The 19,128-nt window shown below is 30.0% G+C and overlaps 2 protein-coding genes across 3 annotated transcripts; one reads left to right on the top strand and one right to left on the bottom strand.

Annotated features, from left to right (window-relative positions):
- Positions 1-2,750: 2,750 nt before the first annotated feature.
- Positions 2,751-4,917, bottom strand: LOC149891164 (uncharacterized). Its single transcript, XM_090082750.1, has one exon. The coding sequence runs from the start codon at positions 4,758-4,760 to the stop codon at positions 3,420-3,422; it is 1,341 nt and encodes a 446-aa protein (XP_089938876.1). The 5' UTR covers positions 4,761-4,917; the 3' UTR covers positions 2,751-3,419.
- A 4,828-nt stretch (positions 4,918-9,745) lies between these two features.
- On the top strand, positions 9,746-12,860 carry LOC149891163 (rho-related BTB domain-containing protein 2-like). 2 transcript variants are annotated; one of them, XM_090082851.1, is made up of 3 exons: positions 9,746-11,612; positions 11,769-11,981; positions 12,104-12,860. In XM_090082851.1, exons 1-2 carry the CDS (start codon positions 10,086-10,088, stop codon positions 11,934-11,936), a joined length of 1,695 nt encoding a protein of 564 aa, XP_089938977.1. In that variant the 5' UTR covers positions 9,746-10,085; the 3' UTR covers positions 11,937-11,981; positions 12,104-12,860. The 2 variants fall into 2 exon arrangements, with proteins under 2 accessions (XP_089938977.1, XP_089938976.1); XM_090082850.1 differs by having other exon boundaries at positions 9,757-11,612; positions 11,765-11,981.
- Positions 12,861-19,128: the final 6,268 nt, after the last annotated feature.

Here is a 19,128-nt window from a genome sequence, read left to right as displayed (position 1 = left end):
TGTGGTAAATAATTTAAAAATCCAAAAATCACTTCTGACTGAAATGTAAAGCAGAAGATGATTTATTGTGTTAACAAATTGATTGTTGAAAAAAAAAACTATTTAAAGGACTTGATAACCATCGAATTTTGGATTGTTAATTAAGATTTAAATTATAGCCAGTTTGTTAGAGAGATATGTGAAAATTACTTCAGAATTTGAATATTCAGATATATCCAGGATTATACCACTAAAGTGCTAAGAAAGTCATCAATTGGTTTAAGATCACAAACGAATAGGTTAATATTAATTAAGGGTTTACAAATGATTAATTTTGTTATGCAAAAGAATATAATATAAATCGATGTTTTAGTTTGAAATCCTAAATGCAAATATGTTTTAAGTATATTTTTTAATTTTGTGGCTATAAAAATAGCTATTTGTTTTAGTTTGTCAGCTACTACAATGCTCTTTGACCATTACCAAATTAATATTGGCTGTACGTTCACCAAATTTATCATCTCTGAATTAATTATCTTTGATTCCAAGAATTAAGACTTTAAAATTGCCAATCTCCTTTCATTTGACTTCGATCGCAAAAAGCTTTTTGCCAGATATAATCAGAGTTGTTACGGCATAATATGTCTGGCAGATCTGTCGACATATTTTTAGACATATTTTACATAGACATAAAATATGTCAGAATTATTTTTCTGTCCTCTTACTTTGACATAACTTTATGTCTGAAACATTTTCTGCCGATATAAAATATGTCCGAAATATTTTTCTGTCCACTTACTTTGACATAACTTTATGTCTGAAACATTTTCTGCCGACATAAAATATGTCATGATTATTTTTCTGTCCTCTTACTTTGACATAACTTTATGTCTGAAACATTTTCTGCCGACATAAAATATGTCCGAAATATTTTTCTGCCTACCAACTATGACATAATTTTATGTCTAAAACATTTTCTGCCGACATAAAATATTTCCGAAATATTTTTCTGCGAACCTACTTTGACATAATTTTATGTCTGAGACATTTTCTGTCGACATAAATTATGTCAGAAACATTTTTCTGTCCACATATTTTGACATAACTTTATATCTGAGACATTTTCTGTCGACATAAATTATGTCAGAAACATTTTTCTGTCCACATATTTTGACATAACTTTATATCTGAGACATTTTCTGCCGACATAAATTATGTCAGAAACATTTTTCTGTCCACATATTTTGACATAACTTTTTATCTGAGACATTTTCTGCCGACATAAATTATGTCAGAAATATTTTCTATCCACATATTTTGACATAATTTCATGTCTGAGACATTTGCTGTTTCTTATTTTAGAAGAAAAAATCGTACAACTTTATTGCTCATTTTAGATTAATTTGACGAGTAAAACAAAAGTTTCGATTTCCCCTTGTTAGAATGTAAAAACTTAGTCTCAAACTTAGTTTTTATTATTGAATGTGGTTTTTATTATATGGCGTCCTGTGCCGCACTAGAAATTATGTTAAGTAGAAAGGAAAGTAGAACTTTTAAAGGGTCGAACCATTTACAGCATAAATTCTACGATCTAATCGTCTGCAACATAATAAAAATAGAAAATAGTTCTTTGTCAGAATATTTATATCCGTTCCACGATAGGTCGAATAATTTATGGTCGAAGCAAACCTTATTAAAAATATAGTTTTTCACCAGCGCGGCGTTTCAGGTTAAAATAGATTAACCACAGGACGAACGACAATTTAAAGCAGCGGTTAGAATACAATTTTAGCCGTGAGAAAATATCTGGCCAACGTTTATCTTTTAATTTAATCGAACCGTCAGAATCGTTTTTTGAAGAGTTGTGATCTTAACCGAAAATTTACTTCAAATAAAACAAACATCAATGATAATGTTTGGTTGTTAAAATTTTTTTTTTTCTCTTACACTTTTTCTAAAGAGAAAACATCCCTTTTCAGATTGTAAATGATTGTAAAAGCCATTAAAATGGCAATTAAATGCCTTAGAATTCAGATTGTAAAAGCCATTAAAGACGTTGTAAAAGCCATTAACATTCAGATTGTAAAAGCCATTAAAATGGCAATTAAATGCCTTAGAATCAAATATTTGTCTGCTCTCCTCAACAATCCACATGGCATTACAGGTTGCTAATATTTGGAAAATTGGCTTTTTTTTTTTTATCCAGTTGTATTTTGTGGCCTTTTATCTTTATTTTGGCATTTTGACACAGAAAAATTTAAGTTCTTGAAAAAGTATTTATTTTGGAAAAAAAGATGAAATCAATTTTTGCTCCTCAAGAATTTTTAAGGATAATAAAAAACAACTTTTGACTTCCGATCCAAAGATTAACTAGTTGATTTCATTGATGAAATTTGTTCAAAATAAAGTGACAGAATCGTTTTGAAACAGCCGCGATATGTAAAAAATGTTGGCAACACTGAATTTAATTGTCAATTAAAACGACTAAAATATGACGACTTGGAATGCTCGCTTCCACGTTTGAGACATTAAAACGAATTTCCTAGCCGCATTAAAAAAACTCTTGATGCTGGAGTCTTTTGACCCAAATGCAATTCAGTTGTAGGTTTTTATATCACGGCCGTTTAATCTATTCTCAAAATTAACTTTGACTTTTTGTGCTAGAATTTTGTCAAGTACTTTGCTAACACAAAATCTAAAAGAACTTTATTACGTTATAAAAAAATTTTTTGTTTCGACTCTAAAAAGGTTTTCAGAACTCGATTCTTGCACTGGGGCGCCATAAAAAATTGACTAATAGAAAATGTGAAACGTTTAGTTTTTTAAACAAATTTTATTTTATCAATCAAATCTAGATTATTTTTTACCACCATGATGGAGTCTAAGAAATCATTTGAAATGCGAGTACGTAGATGGCTATAAACCAAAGCGAATCCAGAGAAATCACGTTCAACTTTTACGCTGGAGAACGCTGCACCGTAAACTACTTGCGAGATTTCATAAAGCCGATTCCATTTTGTTTTCTGGTTTTTCTTCCAGTACGCAAGAATGTTGAATTCAACGTCTAATGACACTCGCGGTTCATTAAGAGTCCATTTTAAAATTAATTGACGAATATCTTGATCTGACTCTAAAGCTGCATTAGCAATATCTTGTCTGGTTCCTCCTCCAGTATATTCAATGAAACGGCGTACTTTTTCAGCATAAATTTCTTCTGAGTTCATAGGAATCATCTCTTCAGAAGTATTTGAGGAATATGACGCATTTAATTGTATGGATTCTTCTGTTGATGAAAAACTTGATTGTTCTCGTTGAGTACAAAGTTTTTGATGAATTTTGATTAGCTGTATAATTCCTCTATTCAACATTTCTGTATTAAACAGTTGATGACCCGATGTAAAGCAAAATCTAGGATCCAGAACTAAAGCAGCAATAAATGCTTAACATTTAAAAAAAACTTGTTCTCGTGTATTGATTGCGTTGGTCAGTAGCATTTTTAATCCCAAATCACCTGCTGGAACGTCCTCAATTCCTATTTTCATTTGAATCCATCGAACGTAGAATTCACTAATTGATAATTTTGCGGATTGAAAATCCATCATAGCCGAATGTATTGGTAAAAATGCATCGAAATATTCATCTATTAAACTCCATGAAGCATCGTTTAATTTTAATTGGTCGTGTCTTAGCCTTTGATATGCTTCTGCGTTGGTATGGAAATCTTCTATCATCAAAAACGTGGAATCCCAGCGTGGTTCAATGTCTACACGAGGTTTTTTTAGATTTTTAAATGTTTGAATATATGCTACTTTCTTGGATTCGATAGCAACTTTTCTGATGTTATTTAATGCATCTTCAAACATTGATGTTACGTCCTTAGCAGCTAGCTGACACACATGTGCGCCACAAAACATGGCTGAACAGAACGATCCAACTGATTTTTCAACACAAACAGTTTGGGCTTCACTATAATTCCCTTCTTCATTCTCTAAAGCGCCAATATCAATTTCCTCGTCTTCGAAATCTATAAATTCGTCACCATAAATTTCAAGGATCACTTTCATTTGAACTTGTGCATTTTGAAGAATTTTTGAAGCCTTCGTCATGTTCTTTCCTTGATCTGTGCAAGTTGCGTAGATATCATTAGCACATTTTCCAATTTTTCCAATTACATTTTCTAACTGAGCAGCTAAAATTTCGCCAAACTGTCGACTTTCTTGAGTAAGTATGCCTAAGGTTCTGTCAGCTATTTGCCCGTCCTTCACATATCTACAGCTAACTCCAAACACGTTTCTTCCATATCGCGACGCACTATCAAACATCAACGAGACAAGAACATTTTCAGTTTCTTCTCTTATGAGCGAAAAAATATTTTCACACGCAAGTTGAATGTAGCGTTTCATGCTGTGACGATTTATAACAATTTTGAATTCTTTGAGTGCATTTTTCACTAAAGACAATTGTCCGATTTCATCAGCTGACGCGAAAGACAAGTTACGGTTCATCATTAACTTAATCATTTCTCTAATTAATTGATTTACATCAACATCCAGCTTGATTCGTTTAATTAATTGAATCTCATCGTTATTTCGATTCCTTGTAGCCGAAGTAGTTTCAACTAAGTCAATTTCGCCAGCTTTTTCTTTGTATTTTCGAAGAAGGTGATCTTTGAGGTTACTTAACTTGCCTTTGTAAAATTTTTTGCACATTTTACACTTTCCTCCTTCTTTATTAATTTCAAATTGACTTTTCACTTGTTTGTGCAATAAATTATTCTCCATATTTGTCTTTAAATCTTAAGGAAAACAAAAACAGTGACAAGAAAATAGTTATTCCAAGATCTATTTATACCACAGGACAATCGTTTAAACCGCGAAAAATGAATAATTAGATTAATAATCGTTTTTTAATGCGGCTAGGAAAATCGTTTTAATGTCTCAAACGTAGAAGCGAGCATTCCAAGTCGTCATATTTTAGTAGTTTTAATTGACAATTAAATTCAGTGTTGCCAACATTTTTTACATGTGAAATGCCAGAAGCGTGAATGTAAAATGCCATAATAATGCCTTTTTTCATATCGCGGCTGTTTCAAAATGATTCTGTCATTTTATTTTGAACAAATTTCATCAATGAAATCAACTAGTTAATCTTCGGATCGGAAGTCAAAAGTTGTTTTTTTTTATCCTTAAAAATTCTTGAGGGGCAAAAATTAATTTCAACTTTTTTTCCAAAATAAATACTTTTTCGAGAACTTAAATTTTTCTGTGTCAAAATGCCAAAGTAAAGGTAAATGGCCATAAAGTACCATTGGATAAAAAAAAAATGCCAATTTTCCAAATATTAGCAACCTATAATGCCATGTGGTCTGATTGAGGAGAGCAGACACATAAATATTTGATTCTAAGGCATTTAATTGCCAGTTAATTTGTTTGAGTTGTATCATTTGCAATCTGAAAAGGGATATTTTCTCTTTAAAAAACGTGTAAGAGAAAAAAAAATTTTAACAACCAAACATTATCATTGATATTTGTTTTATTTGGAATAAATTTTCGGTTAAGATCACTACTCTTTAAAAAACGATTCTGACGGTTCGGTTAAATTAAAAGATAAATTTTGGCCAGAATTTATGCTGTAAATGGTTCGATCCTTTACAAGTTCTACTTTTCTTTCTACTTAACATAATTTCTAATGTGGCACAGGACGCCATATAATAAAAACCACATTCAGTAATAAAAACTAAGTTTGAGACTAAGTTTTTACATTCTAATAAGGGGAAATCGAGACTTTTGTTTTACTCGTTAAATTAATCTGAAATGAGCAATAAAGTTGTACGATTTTTTCTTCTAAAATAAGAAACAGCAAATGTCTCAGACATGAAATTATGTCAAAATATGTGGATAGAAAATATTTCTGACATAATTTATGTCGGCAGAAAATGTCTCAGATAAAAAGTTATGTCAAAATATGTGGACAGAAAAATGTTTCTGACATAATTTATGTCGGCAGAAAATGTCTCAGATATAAAGTTATGTCAAAATATGTGGACAGAAAAATGTTTCTGACATAATTTATGTCGACAGAAAATGTCTCAGATATAAAGTTATGTCAAAATATGTGGACAGAAAAATGTTTCTGACATAATTTATGTCGACAGAAAATGTCTCAGACATAAAATTATGTCAAAGTAGGTTCGCAGAAAAATATTTCGGAAATATTTTATGTCGGCAGAAAATGTTTTAGACATAAAATTATGTCATAGTTGGTAGGCAGAAAAATATTTTGGACATATTTTATGTCGGCAGAAAATGTTTTAGACATAAAGTTATGTCAAAGTTGGTAGGCAGAAAAATATTTCGGATATATTTTATGTCGGCAGAAAATGTTTTAGACATAAAATTATGTCAAAGTTGGTAGGCAGAAAAATATTTCGGACATATTTTATGTCGGCAGAAAATTTGTCTTGGACATATTGGACAGATAACAACTCTGGATATAATAATGGCTTCTAACCCAATACGTCGTATTAAATTGGCCTCACTAAAAACCGCGGAGTCCGATATCTATTTTTAATTCATCGTTTTAAAACGTTTTTCTGAAATTATTTCATTACTTTACTTAATATTAATTCTAATTAATATACATCAATTTACATTATGAAAAATTCTTAAGAAGATTATTGTCTTAACGACAAAGAGCTTTTTAAAGAATTTTTCATTTGCGTTCAGAGAGAGTTGCTCGTTCTTCTGTTAAACCATTAAGTATATTAGCCCATTATTAATAAAAGTCATTATTACGAGTTTTCATTATAACCTTTCAGCGTTAAATTATTTATTGATATTCATTAACTATTTCTTTTAAAGAAGATCTTATCGGTACATCTTAGTCATAATGAATTAGTAATCACGTTTTAAATGCCACAAAATATGCACCTGGTATTCAGGCGACGAAAATTTTAAACAGCAGTTTTCTTTTACACAAGAAAGATTGTATAGAGCATAGTAAACATTTGTACTTCCTAATCAATATAGCTATCCAAATAACATCCTTAATCAAAGCAAAAGCCACGTAACATCTTCAAGGTAAAAACTCATAACATTCTTCGCTAACATTATGATATCTTAGAGTTTCAATATTGACCTAATGACTTGACCTGGGGTTATTTGAAGTTAAGATAATGTTTTCATGAATCAGCTATAAACATTGTCTAGTAATGTTGAAATGTCGAAAAGAAAAGTTTGAAAAAAAGAAATCATAATTGGCAGCAAGAAGTAGTTTTAATCGAATCAAAACATTTTTCGTGCTTGTTTCGTACTTATTTTACCTTTTTCTACATTATTTAGCAAACTCGTTCCATTTTAACTGATTTATTTTGCTTTTAAGTTAAAAAAATATGCATGTTGCAGAAGATTTAAAGCATGCATTTGTTTTTACAAAAGCTTTTTTTATTTTATTGTATTAAAAGTACAACTAATTCAGTAACAACGTCTTAACCCAAGAAAGTTCTCGGCAATTTTTCAACAGTGAAAAAAAGTAATTTAAAATTCTTTAAAGTATATATAAGTCATTGAAATCATTTTATATACATATATTTATATCAATATATTTTATTTTATTACTTATATACATATATTTATATTTTTATTCATAATTGAAGACCAACCAACAACTTAAAAATAGCGTATAGAAATATTTTTTTGCATCGTATGTCTTTGTTTTTAACAAAAACATCAGTAAAAAAAATATTTACAAAAAAAAAAAATGTGCCGAAGAGAGAAATGAATTTGATTTTTAAGTCACAGAACATGCCATTTTTATTTTTACTATAATTAATTTATGCGAGCTAGAGTGTAGCCTAGCTTTCAAACCCTCCTAATACATTTTATAGGGTTATCCCCACTACTACCCAAAATGTGTATAACTTGTATAATAGTAGTATTTATTTGTACAATAATACTTATTTATACATTATACATAATAATCTGATTTTTAGCCTCGGTTCAAAACATCTTTTGCTGTTTTCTCAGAATTACCTTCAACTGGTTGGCTCTAAACATCATAGGCTATTTTAAAAAGTTGGTGATGGTTTATACAAGTTGACGAATTCTAAAGTAATACTTTACGTCTAAAATGATTCATAATTAACTATCCATACTTGATAATTCATTCATTTAGACGTGAAACTTGAAATTCTTGTTAACATAAATGCGTTAATGCATTGTCGAAGCAAAAATCCAGTTTTATACAGCATTTTTTACAAAGAGATGCGCAATCACTTGTAATTGGATATATTGTCGTAATATTATCCTTCGGATAAAATAAAAACGACTTGTTTTGTTTGTTTGAACAACAAAAATGTTTCTGTAATTACAACAAAATGCCGATGCTTTTTAAAAAATGTTATACCTTTTATTCCAATTAAACCGTTTTAATAACATTTGTTCCTTTATTGATATATTCTATTTTATTTTAGATAAGTAAGTCGAGTTTTCGTCACTGAGATTTCAATAGAGATAACAACAAATCAATTAATTATGACTTTCAAGCTGTAAAAATCAGAATCTATTGATATAAATTAATGTAAGTCGTGGGAGGGGAAGGGGGGGGGATATTCTAACTTTAATTAAGCGTCGCCTTCTACACAGTTGGTAACAAATGTATTTTTTAAATGTTCTTCTTCAAAAAGCTTGCTTTTTTAAAAAAATAAAAAAATAAACATATAGAAATATTTTTACGAAAAAAAATTTCCAATAATACAATTTAAAATTTTTTTAATCGAAATTAACCAATTAAAAGTAAATAAGATTATCCATCAATTGCTCACGAGGCAACACTCATTTTTGCGATATTCAAGAATACGTGACTAAAAGATGTTCGAATTATCAAGTAGCCACGGGGGTATGTAATTTAAAAAGCTCAAGACAACTCAAATTACTTATTGTAAGAATTGAATTAGTTATAATAAAACATCTTTGAAATAATAAAACATTAAATAATTCTGTTACTTCAGCCTTTTTTTAAATTGGTATGAAACACGTGTCGTGGTATTTGTAAAAATAAATATTACGTTATTAAGTTCAATACCGTAAATAATTTGAATAAATCCTCATATAAATGCTTTCGCCTTGTAAACACCACTTTTAAATAATCCACCTACTATTTCAAAGAAGAAAATTTGATTATTTAACAAATGCTTCGATTTAATGGCTTAACAATATAACAAAAGTTTTATAAGAGTTGTAAACAACTATTCTTATTTTTGCAGTTATTATTGCATATTGAATCACCAAGGGTTACTTTCCTAAAACATAATTATTTTCTTAATTGTCATTCTCGTGCTTATCAGTATTGTTTTGTCCAGATGCCAAGTTCCTAAAGTTAAGAATTTATAAGAAAAAAATTAATCGCAGATGCTATAAAATTAGCAACAAAAGATTTAATTCATAGCTTTAACAATTTATTCAAACACCTAAAATTTTGTTTACTTTTATTTTCAAAATAACTTTGGTTTGATTTTTAATAAAGACCATCCAGGTAAACGGGTGTTTGCAATCAAAACACTTTGGTTTATGAAAAGAATTTCAAAAAATATTTAAAATTCTCTTTGCTCGCAACTGCTTATTCTCTAATTGTATACATTCGAAAATTGTCCGTTTTAAAAAAGTAATATTCCTTTTGATCTTTGAACCTTAAAATATTGTTTAAGTTCATTTTTGTGAAGGTCGCAACCGGCAAAAATGACAAATATCCGGTTTCCACACCCCCCGTCTTGGTATGAGCTTTAAAATAAAAAAAAATTTGAAAACAATTAAAAAGGAGAAAAACATCAAACGGGGAATAAGGAGGAATGTCTCAGTGTGTGCAACCTTATGTTAATTAAAAATATTTTTTACTTGTAGCGATGCGAAATACTTATCTATTTTGACGTTCTTTAGAGTGGGACGTTTATAAAGATTCTTCACATAAAAGTCGTGTTTGTGTTTTGAAGCATTCAAAAATAATGTCTGAAAAGTGTTACAAAATTTGATAGGTCTTGTTGATGTTCTGCAATTGGGTTAAAGTTATAGAGTTATATACGATAAAGTTTCTTTTTGGATTTGTTTTCTAAAATGGATGTTGATTCATGGCCTAGCTCAAGTTATTCATTTGATGCTTATGATGACAAGCCAAGTGATGAATTTATTAAATGTGTTGTTGTTGGTGATACTGCAGTTGGAAAAACAAGGCTTATTTGCTCATATATCTTTAACCAGCCTTCAACTTCTATTCAGTCTCTGTATCTTAAACCTCATATACCAACAGTGTTTGCAATAGATCAATATGTAGGTAACTCTGTTATTAGAGAAAGAGGGAAAATTGTTATTGATGGAGTACATGTGGAGTTACGTATTTGGGATACATTTGGTGATCATGAGAAAGACAGAAAGTATGCATATGAAAATGCACATGCTGTTGTTGTGTGCTTTAGTATTGGCATGCCATCATCTTTGAGAAATGTTAATGCAAAATGGTTTCCTGAAATTAAAAAGTACTGTCCGAGAGCAGCAATTGTATTAGTAGGAACACAGCTTGATAGAAGGTATACTAGTCCTGAATTGTATAAAAATGCCTTACAAGTCACTACATTGACAGATATTTTATCTAACAACTATTTAAAAGGGGTTATTAAAGTTCCTACAGGGTTTTCTACAACATCGCATATCATCTTAGCAGAAACGGGAAGACAAGTTTCTAGAGAAATTAGAGCTGCTAGTTACATTGAAGTTAGTGTTGTTTCAAAACATGGAGTTGATGCTGTTTTTGAAAATTCAATCAGAGCAGCGCTGGTTTTACGAAGAAATTCAAAACCATTTTTTGGGTCACATCTTAAGAGTATAAGAACTCCAATTATACAAAAGCCATACCTACCTCCATGTCCGGAAGCACCTGAAATAAATGTCTCATGTGAAGGGAAAACATTTGACTTTAATTGTCTTTATTCTGTTACCACATTTTGTGACATTGAGTTTATTATTGAAAATGAACATTTTTATGCTCACAGTGTTGTTCTTATTTCTGCTGATGAAGTTTTTCAAGCACTTTTAATGCATCCATGTATTCTAGACCATTTAGGAATTGCAACAGGCAACCACACTCAGCATTTTGAAAACTTATGTTTAGAATATGTGCCAATTAATGGAATAATGTGTTATGGCATACCACGTGGATTCTCTTCTATCACTGTTGTAACTGATTTCAATATGAAGAGAAAGGTTATTGTAAAAGTCTGTCAAGTCTCACCTGTCAGTTTTCGAAATATTCTAGAATTTATGTACTGTGGAAGTATTTCAAATAAGAAGGATTTAGTTCAACTTCTTGACACTGCATCATATCTTCAACTCAGTATGCTGTGTAACTATCTTTCTAATAATATTGAACAAAATCCTCACTTGAAAAAGAAATTTAATAAGTTGCTGTTTAAAAAACGAAAAAAAGTTCTGCAAAGTCATATTTTCAACACACCTGTGTATTCTGATATCTCTTTCTCAGTAGAAGGTGCTTTAATTCCTTCCCACAAACCATTGCTTATTGTGCAATGCAAAGTAATGGCTGGAATGTTTCGGAAGGAGACATTTAAAGAAAGTGCTACAGAAGTTGTAAGTGAAATGTATTAATTTCTTCCTTTTAATAATGTTAACATCTACTTATACTATAAATTACATTTGTTAGAAATACATTATCAATAGTAATAAAGTACACAAGTCTGATAAAATATTTTGAGCATAATACATATTTTTTTCTCTTTCAGGTAGATTTTACTAATTGTGACCAAGAATGCTTTATCACAGTTCTTGAGTATCTTTATACTGGTGACCTTTGTAACCATGGAGACTTACATGATATATTACAACTTGCAAATTTTCTCTGTTTACCTCGTCTGGTTTCACTATGTGAGTCTGCACTTGCAAAAAAAATTATAGAAATGAATCAAAACCAGTGTGATGAGGTTTATGCTTTAGTTTTAGGTAGGTATGGCTGAAAAATAAACTTTATTGCATCCTATTTTAGACACATAAATAATTCATAATAAAAAAAAGACACATAATAAAGTTGTAAGTTTTTCTCAGTATTTAATGTTCATTTCCAGATACATATAGCTTTTCAAAGTTTCACAATGCAATACAACTTTCTGCATGGTGTTTACATTTCATGGCAACCAACTATAACAAAATGTGTCAGCAACAAGGAAGAGAAATTAAAGCTCTAGATGAATCCGGCAAGAGCTATTTAGAAAAGAATCGCTGGCCCCCTGTATGGTATTTAAAAGATCAAGATTATTATGAACGCTTTCTACGAAAAGCCGAAAAAGATAGTTCTTTCAAAATATCCAAGCAGCAAAGAGAAAAGTCTTGTTTTTCGTTCTTTAAGATTTTTTAAGCTCTATAGCAATGTTCTTTAAAAAGCCAACTCATAGAAACCAAACGATATTTTGAAACAAAAAAATTGTATTTAGGAAATCATTTTTGAAGCGCTTTAAGCCATGTTGACGCTTTTTTACTCAGAAAGTTTTGATTCTTTTTTTTTTTTTTTTATGAAAATGTTTTGTTTTGTTTTTCTAGTTTTGTTTTTTCTAGTTTTGTTTTTTCTAGTTTTGTTTTTCGTACAGAAATGCAGAGCATTCTAAAGTTGATGTAAATATTGTTGATATTTAATTATTTAATAACCTTGTATATATGTCGAATGTTTTGCAGAGAATATTTTGCTTTGATATTAAGTTTTATTAATACGAAACGTTTATTTCTTATATCTTTGGTAAAGTAAATTTTAGTTATGTATATTTACAAATATTTATTACGTTTGTTTTCTTTTTTCTTTTGCATTTTGAAATAAAATTTACTTTTTAATATCTCGTTTTTCTTAACGTTTGCGTTTTTCCATCCTTCATCTGGTGGCCCGAAGCAGTTCATGTCTCTTAAATTGCGCATAGCATTTTAAGAGTATCCAATTATTGGCTAAATGATGTGATTATTTCATAAGCTACCATGTAAATACCATGTTTTTATTTTAAAAAAAGACGTAATCAATTGACTATTTTATTTGTAAAAGGTTGAGTGACTTCTCTATTTGTATATTTTAATTTTTCTTTAAAAAAGCATTAATCAAAAAGATATTTTGACTTTCGTTTCTTCTTTACTTTACTACAAATAAAGATTCTTTTTAAATTCTAATATCGTTTAAATTTGTTAAAATGTAATACCCCAAGTAACCTGTCACTTTCAAATTGTAAATCAGCCTTTAGAGATGTTTTTTTCAAGTGTTAAATTAGCTATTGTGCACTCTTGAGTGAAGAAGTTTTTGTAAGTCACACGCATATATATTTGCTCCAAACAAGTTGAACACTCTACACACATTTTCATTCCCTTAATGGTGAAAGTAAATTTTAAATACTCGATGAAAGATGTTCCGATTCCATCAGAAAAAAGTTATGAAATTAAATTAATGGAGAAAACCGAACTAGTTATGAAAAGAATGTGTTGGGATGATATATGCTACAAGAACAATGATCTTAAAATATGATCTTAAAATGTCCACCACAAATCGGTTAATAAATCCTGCAAAAAAAAGAGTTAGGAAAAACAAACAAAACCATTTCAAATAGAATAAACAAAAATATTAGGGGTACTTTGAATTTAAACCAATGGAAAAACACACAGAATGCAATAGATTAGTTTAAGAGTATCCAGAATAAGAAAGTACAAAAATTCGTCGCTTTCGATTGTAACAAATTTTATCCATTTAATAGTGACGAACTACTGAATTCAGAGAAGTCATTTGCAGACTAGCATATGTAATATCTTACATTTGCTAGTGAGATCCTGTATCTTACATCCATATATATACACATGCACTAGTGTGAAAAGGTTTTTTGTCAATTCGATATTAACAGTTTTATGTTGAGAATGTATCCAAATATATATTTTAACTATATTTTAATATGTGTCTAAACAACTATTACAGTTACATCGTTAACTTTATTTCTTTGCTTTCATATATTTTGCTTGAAAACAGTGTTGCATTGATTGCAAATTGAAAGATTGATGCACTGAATTTTTCAGTAAACTTATTCATTAATGTTAATAATTTCACTTGATAGAATGATTTTTTGGTATTATTTTTTTATTTTATTGAATTTTATATTTACTTCAAATAATACTTTCTTAACTGCAATGTTTCTATATATATTAAACAAAAAATGAAAAAAAGACAACAATATTCAATTGAATTGTGGCAAAATTCAATTTTTATCTCAAGAAGGATATACTCAAGCAAAAAACTTCAGAATATACTTCAGAAAGCGAAGATACACACATTACAGTCACACAGTATAGAAATAGAAGAACAACAACAATGAAAAAAGAATACTTGATAATCAAACAAGACGAACTCTGATTTCAAGTGACGGTTCAGAAGGGTTTAGGTAGTGCGGATTTATATGGTCGAATAGCTTGTCGGAAACCTTTGTTGTGACACATAAACAAAATAAAACGTCTTCAACGGGTGAAACAACATCAATTGTGGACATTACAGCATTCAATCAGAGTATTTTGAACGAATGAGTTAAAGTTTGAGTTGTTTGGTTCTAAAAGGCGTTTATATGTTTGAAGAAAGGTCGGACGACGAGTGAATTTAAACTACATGGTAAAACATGGTGGAAGTCATGCGACAATCTGGGATAGCTTTAAAAATAGCATTAACTATGGACAAAAACTCGTATTACAGTACTTTTGTTCATCACGCAATGTCATCTGGTATTAGAAATAATGGTCGAAGGTTTTTTTTTCAACAAGACAATCAACCTGAACACACGTCATTTCTTTGTATTTGTTTTAAAATAAAATAGTATCTTTCGATATGCAGTGATTCTGCGCTCAGGCTACACTGTAAAAAAAAAAGGTTTTTTTAAATAGCTCTAAAAAGTTTTTTACTTGTCCCGAGGGTGGAACTCTTTAAGGGTTTTCTAGAAAAGCCTTTTTTTAAAAAAATTTTAATCCGTTTTCTAATAGAACCCTTTCAAAAAACCTTTTTTTACACACCAAAAGGTTTTCTAGTGTTAGAAAACCTTATGCGAGTGTAAAAAACCTTTTGCGAAGCCTTTTTTTTTACAGTGTATGCTTTGTTCTTATGATTTATGTATTTCAGTATTACCCTAACTGTTATTGGTTCTTTGAGTCAAATAAGTCGTTATATTTATTGTCATAAATTTCCAATTTAGCTTTCCGCAAATTTCGTAAATATTGAGGAAATATTAATCAAAAGGATATAATTAACTGGTTTTATTAAAATTTTGATCGTTTTACTTCATTAAGAAAGCTACAGCTAGATAAAATTCGGATAATAAAGACATCCGCTGAAACCTGCTCTGTAGACGATTGAAAAAAAGGTTAAAAGCAAGATGAAGAGTACTAAGGAGTTCAAGTCTTAAGAAATAGATACAGAACCTCGGCTGAATTGAGTGATCTTCACCGTGCTACAGGCACTTCACACGATACACTATCGTAGCCTAAGTGAAATTTTAAAATGTAAAATGGGTTTTAAAAGTTGTTAAGCAATTAAAATATTACTTTTATGGAAAGAAAGCAAATGAAAAAATAAGTCTGTCATAGAACTTTACTCCTAATCAGTGAAATAGGGGTTTTATGGACAAATAGATCAAAATTATAAAGTTTTATAACAAAAAGAAGGCAGTTTATGAGTAAACCCTGAAGAAGCTTATAAAACTTTTGTAAACCTGTAAAATAGGCGAGTGGTTTAGTTAATGTTTGGAGTTATATTTCTGCAAGTAGTGGTGGCAATTAGAGCTGTGTGAGATTAGGTTTTTTATCTTCGATCGAGACTGCAAAAATTTTCAATTGAGTTCAAGTTCGAGATTAATAAAACGATTTTATTCATTGGCTGTTATGTAACAGACAATTTTAAAAGTTATATTTACATACAAAGAAAAATCTTAGCTTATGTTTTCAAAAGCATTAGTTTTTATTAATCTGCTTCTCAAAATAAACATTTCAACCCCAATACCATCACAAACTTGATTTGGTCTTGAAATATTTCAAGAATTATCAAGGCTTATTCTAAGCGGTCTTGTAATGTTTCATAATTTGAAGATAAACAAGATTTTATAACAGATTTATTTACTAAAGATATATTTCTTGTAATACTCAATAAATTTGTCATTAGACTTTACTGTTTACACTTACTCTGTTGGTTGGCTACTTGTTTTTTGTTTACAAGCTGTTTGTTTTTTTGTTTACAAAACTATTTATACTGAAATGGTAAGACATAAAATTATATCAATACTTCTTATGGTGATGTGGATGCTATGATTTAAAAGCTGTTACTGTGGTGTTGTTCATAAATAAAGAATTTTGGTATTTTTATGATCTTCTAAGTCGGTGGTTCCTAAACTTTTTTGTTCATTTCTCCATTTTAACCTTTTTTTAGAAAAATATAAATATCATTTTCCCTGGCACTTTTAAGTTCGAAAATTTTTTTTCCATATTTAAAAAAATCTTTTTAAATTTGATTTAAAAAAAATTAGTTTAACTTAAAAGCTTGCTTGCACAAAAGACCTTCAATTAATGCCTCAGCTATAGATAGGGCAATGCGAGCATCTAGCTCCACGTGTAGTCTGTTTCTATGTTCAGTTTTAATGATACTAATTTGACTAAAGCCAAAAAATAACTTTTATACTTTTTTTAAAAAGCTTACAATAATTTTACCAATTTTCATACCACCTTTAAAAAGTCGAAATTCCCCAAATGGGTGGAATTTCCCCCTGTTTAGGAAACACTAAGCTCTAAGTTGACAAGCTTTTACAATTGAAAGTAAAAGTAATGAAGAGATTGAACTTAAAACTGTTAAATATGTTATTTTAAATGAATCCTACATCACAGTATCATTTAAAGCAAATTATTTGTAACGAGTAACGAACAAATAAAATAATGCAGTAAAAAATGATAAACCTAAATAAGCCTATAAACAAAAAGCTAAAAATATTTTTAAAAATAGTTTTTACATGCTGTTCTGCAAGCTAGAAATAGAGCTCTTTACTTGATGAAATTTTGGATCAGAATTTTTTTTTGTATGGTTTCCAGGTTTTGTTACAGGTTCTGTATTGAGATTACACAAACCTTGACAAATTTTTTCATCCATCCTAGCTCAGATAGAATGCAAATCTGTAGTGATTCATTAGCTTTTAAATAGAAGATTTTTTAATGGAGTATTTAAAGAAGTAATAGATCTAGAATCTTAGAAGACATTGGATGATAATTTAAAGCTACCTAATATGAAACCTATCATAAATTTTACTGCTTAAGTAGATGCCAAAATGTTATTATTTTTGGTGCTTTCTTTTTAGACAAATAGTTATCTACTATGTCAGTTACTGAAATCCTAAATAAGACATCTAAAAATTATATTACCTGGTGTCTATGAACTAAATTAAGCTTAATATTAAAATATCTATTTTAAACTGTCTTAAAAATAATGGTTTTTCTGTTTTCAACAATCTATTGAGAGCCTCTAACTGACTAATGTAGCATGTTTCTTTCAAGTTTTCCTTTAAGTACAGTTAGGATTAGAGCGAATAAAATGATTTTATTCATCGGCTTTTATGTAACTGATAACTTTAAAAGTTACGTTTAGTATTCATATGTATATGTCTTTGACAGTAACTTGAAATGGTCTTAACGAGAAAAAAGTATTTAAATCATAACTGCGCTGCAGTAAATGTAACAATCGGGTAATTTCGGGTTGAGGCTAGGCTAAAATAAACTAATTGCACATTAGCTGTTCAAGACAAGTGCCATCATCAACAAAGCATACATCCTAATGCCAAAGATTTAGGAATTTATATGAAGAAAAGTAAGTTTTTCTATATGCTCTGATAGAAGTTTGCAGCGTTTACTGGAAACGATAATCCTAGATGTTGAGTTTAAAAGCTCTGATTTGAAACTGGTAGCTGGGATTGCAAGAAGATTGACAAAACACTGAAATAAACATTTCTGAATCTCAGAATAAAAAAAGTTATTGTTGTTGCCTCGTCAAAAGAAGGAAATCTTTGTTCTAAAGATGCCTCAAGTCTTCGCGCCAGTGAAATTCCATAGCCTCTATTTGCAATATCATTGATGAAACCTTGCAATTTTTGTGTAATCCATGCAGAGCTGGTATTGTCATGGATAACGTTGGGTAGCTTTTACCACATAGCTCTCTTCTAGCCTGTTCTAAAGGAGCTAAAATTGTTACATAAGCCTCGGTCAGTTTTTATACATTTGTAGTGAAATTCTCCACCTTGCCAGTTAATGCGATTTTGGCTGATAAGGGCGCTTTCTCTGACATAAGGCATTGAATTATATAATAGTCGGAATTTGGATTGATACACTCATTATGAGCCCACGTTCATCTCTTTTTAAATGCCTTGGTTGTGTAACAATTGAGATGATTGAATACAGTGATGGTAGTTCAAGACGATTTTTTTTACATTTCGCTATCATATTACTCATGCCTTCAATTTTGGATACTGCATCATTAATTGATAATTGAAGCGTATGAACAAAGCAAGGTAAGCCCATAAAGTTTTTGGAACATGTTAATGGCTACTCTCATGTTACTACGATTGTCTCAAAGAACGTATATTGTTATTGTTCTTGGTAACGGCCAGTCTTCAATTAACTTCTCAAATATTGCTTCGCCCGTATGTGACATATCCACAAACGGTTTATTCTCCAGTGCATACCATCAAACAAAATGGTAAGTATGAACCAGTGTGCGAGAAGACCATATGTCTTTGGAAAAATAATAGGATAGTGGAGTATGATATTGAGGAACACCCAATATCATAAGTGCCTTATCCTTCTATGAAATCGTTCGGCAGGTAATTGGAAGCTAACAAGCGCCCAATAGCTCGTGTTATTTCTTTAGCTTTTTCGTGACCAGACGTCCAAGCTATTTAAAATGCCCACAGATCTTTGACACTAATTGACAATTGCTTTCCAGGTTTATTTTCTTCATTTTTCATTCTTTTTGCTTCTTGTGTCTTTTTATCCCCCCTCAGATGATTCTTTCTTATGATAACTTCTAAGGTGAATAAATAAGCTAGTTGTAGATGAAGTAGGG

Source organism: Hydra viridissima, unplaced genomic scaffold, assembly GCF_058129835.1.
Source record: "Hydra viridissima isolate aposymbiotic clone 2 unplaced genomic scaffold, HvirCarnegie_v1 scaffold_3, whole genome shotgun sequence".
In the NCBI taxonomy this organism is placed as follows: domain Eukaryota; kingdom Metazoa; phylum Cnidaria; class Hydrozoa; order Anthoathecata; family Hydridae; genus Hydra; species Hydra viridissima.
The sequence above is the reverse complement of the archived record's forward strand: the minus strand, read 5'-3'. Positions and strand labels throughout refer to the sequence as shown.

What these genes read in the sequence shown, in the direction of transcription:
- LOC149891164 (XM_090082750.1), bottom strand. Translation starts at nt 4,760, where the DNA reads ATGGAGAATAATTTATTGCACAAACAAGTGAAAAGTCAATTTGAAATT.
- LOC149891163 (XM_090082850.1), top strand. Translation starts at nt 10,086, where the DNA reads ATGGATGTTGATTCATGGCCTAGCTCAAGTTATTCATTTGATGCTTAT. An exon ending in AAGAAAGTGCTACAGAAGTT is followed by an intron (nt 11,613 to 11,764) that starts GTAAGTGAAATG and finishes TTTCTCTTTCAG; the next exon opens with GTAGATTTTACTAATTGTGA. An exon ending in GGTTTATGCTTTAGTTTTAG is followed by an intron (nt 11,982 to 12,103) that starts GTAGGTATGGCT and finishes GTTCATTTCCAG; the next exon opens with ATACATATAGCTTTTCAAAG.